The following is a 3,378-nucleotide window of genomic DNA, read 5'->3' as shown; positions in this document are numbered from 1 at the left end:
AATTGAGAAGATATTAAGAGTAATAACAATTTCTTCATCTAGAATGTGCCCGGGTTCTCTAGAAATAGTTTTTTTCAAGTATGTTACGACAACTAATGACAATAAATACCTTTTTCAGTAGTTTAAAAATTCAAAATCAATTAAATTTTATTTTAAGAAGATTTGAAATATCATAAAAAATATATAAAAGCTTTAAAATGAAATTTTTTTTCAAGAAATATTAAACTTTTAAAATTTTAAATGCATAATAAAAAATAATCAATGATTTTGTAAAGATTTGACTTTAAAAAAATATATATTAATCAACAAGAGAGAGATATGGCATGACAAACGCAAAAGTAATTACCCATCAACCACTTGAAGCTTATGATGGTAAAAAATATATCTAAGTTTACACTAAAATGTATGTTTACATTTACATTATTATATTAAAGTGTGAATAATTTTTGAAAAATGATTTTCAACTTTTAAACTTCATTAAAAATCTCCACAATAAATAAAATTATTTAACTTTAAATAATCAATCATTATACGTGCAAGGCACGTGCGATTAGACTAGTATAATCAAACGACTACCTAATCCACTTCTCCAAAGGTACAACTGATTGTTTCGCATACACATGCAGATCCAAAAAAGCAAAGTACTAAACACGCTAAACATCTAGAGAGAAGAAAATAAACAAGTTTGGATCCATAAGATCTCCATTTTGATATATGTTCCATTGTCTTCATAGAATTTTCCCATCACATGATAAAGGAAGTGACCACCAAACTTGTGAAACAATCGGCAGTGACACGCTAGCGACACCCGTGAGAAATATGAACAGTAGCAAGCTCAAAGAAGCACTCCGCTAGGGATGTTTTCCTTCAAAGTGAATTTCTGAGTTGCCTGTAAAGACACAATTTCATGAATATAACATTTACAATAATCCCGCCGTGTGAAATAATCTTCACAGGTCAAACGTTAAGCAATTTGTAAAACATCTCGTCCTTTTCATTCCCAATAGATAAGTATCATCAGTAACTGCTAAACAGTTCCTTTACCTTTTGACAAACATACCACATGTGATGCAAATACCAATTAATATATCAACAAAACCATGTTATTTTGATGTGAGACCAATCAAACATAGTGGTGTTTGACAAAATCATTCTGATGTCATTTTGTTGCAATTAGACCTATACACTACATTCATCTTATTGTATCACAATCAAGACTTGCCTTAGAATTCAGTAACAGAAATTAGAAAGAATCTTCCACGCAAATTTTAGCAACTATTTTACCTTATAATTCTCTAACAGAAGTGACAAAGCTAAGCATTCTTTCTTGCTTCTGCATCCTGATGTCTCCATGGATTAAGAGCATCTCTGATAGCCTTGGCTTCAGGAGAATTCTCATAGGCCCTCTTTTCCGCTTCTAAAACACTTACCTTATCATCTGATACAAATTATTTTTAAGATAAGCAACATGCTTTTTTCAAAGAAGAAAACTGACAAAAATTAAGCAACATGCTTTTTTCAAAGAAGAAAACTGACAAAAATTAAGCAAACCTCCAAAAGATGGATATACTAAAGATTAATCTGTTATCATTAGCCAGGACACAGAAAAGGGGAGAAAGTAGCTACATTAAGTTTCTAGCGTATGTAAGAACTGAAGTACAGAAAAGGGGAGAAAGTAGCAACATTAGGTTTCTAGTGTAAGTAACAGATGATTGTCATCAATCCCTATAGTATAAATTATGATATCAATTAATAAATAGATGTCAAATCACAAATTAGTACAGAGTGACTATATGAATCATTTGTATCTACCCAAGTGAATTCGGCTCAATTTAATTCCTCCCATGTCTAAATGTTATTTTTTAAAAGGTTGTCCGGTGCACTAAACTCCCACTGTGCACGGAGTTGGAGGAAGTGTCAGACCAAGGTTTACCTTAATAATTAAAAATCTAAATATTTTCAAAATGACTGGCATTACAAAAATCTAGAGCTTAAATATCTCTCATTTTTAATTTTTTTTTAATGAAATAAAGTTTCAATCTTTCTTTAGTTTTTCATAAATCAATAATAGATAAGACAATCATACATGAGAACACAACGAAGTTTGTAGTAGAAGAGAATGAAATACATACAAAAACCAGTCTTAATCATGAAGAATTCCATGGAACCTCCAATTATGGCAGAAACAACAGCAATTTTCAGATACCAATCACGGAATTTCATTCCAGCCAACTTCTTCAATTCCTGCAAATCAAATACAGTATTTTCAACAATCCATCAACAGTCGGAAATTAATAGCGAACTTGAAAAAGCCACCATATGCAATGACAACAGAAAACAAAAAAACACTTCCATTATCTTCAAATTAATTATGCTTAGAATACATTATGTGTGTAAATCTTATTCTTCATTCTACTAATTCCTATTTAAATTATTCATCAATAATCATAGTGTCAAATTAATATGCAGTTTTGTGCCTCCGCCCTAGTCGATCTACATAGTGTATTCTATGCAATATCAATGGGGTGAGTCATGACCCGTTTCGACCAAATAATGAATTGATATTTGACTTTTGTATTCGTCCGTCTCATTTTATGACATCGTTTAACTTGATATAATATTTAAAAAAAATTATGGTCTAATATTATCTTTTTGTTGATCAATTACATAAAAAGGAAACACTATATAAGTGACCACCTCCACTTCATTTTAAAAGTTTGTCACTTATAATACAAAACCCCATGTAAGTTATTCTTTTAAGATCTAAGAAAATATTAAAATTAATATATATTTAAAAGCAATCCCATATGGTTGCTTATTAAAAAGTTAACTAATTAATATTTATACAAACGCCACCGCCTTTTGTTAAAATTAATTAATTGTGGTCGATTTTATTAAAATTTATAAAAGTGACCATGTGTGGTCACTTTGCCAAAATAATAATATATAAAAGCGATAATTTATGGTTGCTTTCTTTAAATAAATCATTAAAAGCGATCACTGGTGATCGCTTTTTTGAATCAATTTTTTTTTATAAAAATTTATTTTAAAAAGCAACCACTATTTTTGAGATCACAACTTTTGATCGATTTTGTGGTCGCAAATTAAGGAAAAGCGACCACAAGTGGTCATGTCTTCCATAAGTTATAACCGCTCCATATCATGTTTAATCATCTCCCCTCTAATATTTCTTCGATCTACCTCTACCTTGCCTAAAACCATCCACAGAAAGACTCTCATAACTCCATACTGGAGCATTCGTGCCCCTCTTAATCACTTGCCTAAACCATCACAACCTCACTTTCTGCATCTTGTTTTCTACTGAAGTCACTTCCACCTTCTCACGGATAACCTCATTTCTAACTCTATAGAGTACAA

The 3,378-nt window shown here is 30.6% G+C and overlaps 1 protein-coding gene across 1 annotated transcript; it reads right to left on the bottom strand.

The window, feature by feature from the left end:
• Nucleotides 1–486: 486 nt before the first annotated feature.
• Nucleotides 487–2,244, bottom strand: LOC107878372 (the record flags this gene model as incomplete). Its single annotated transcript, XM_047415392.1, is given in 3 exon segments — nt 487–889; nt 1,285–1,438; nt 2,133–2,244. Coding segments are annotated over 2 exon segments (237 nt in total), but the record flags the coding sequence as incomplete, so codon positions are not given.
• Nucleotides 2,245–3,378: the final 1,134 nt, after the last annotated feature.

This window comes from Capsicum annuum, chromosome 7 (genome assembly GCF_002878395.1).
Source record: "Capsicum annuum cultivar UCD-10X-F1 chromosome 7, UCD10Xv1.1, whole genome shotgun sequence".
In the NCBI taxonomy this organism is placed as follows: Eukaryota; Viridiplantae; Streptophyta; class Magnoliopsida; order Solanales; family Solanaceae; genus Capsicum; species Capsicum annuum.
This window is presented reverse-complemented; position numbering and strand designations above follow the sequence as displayed.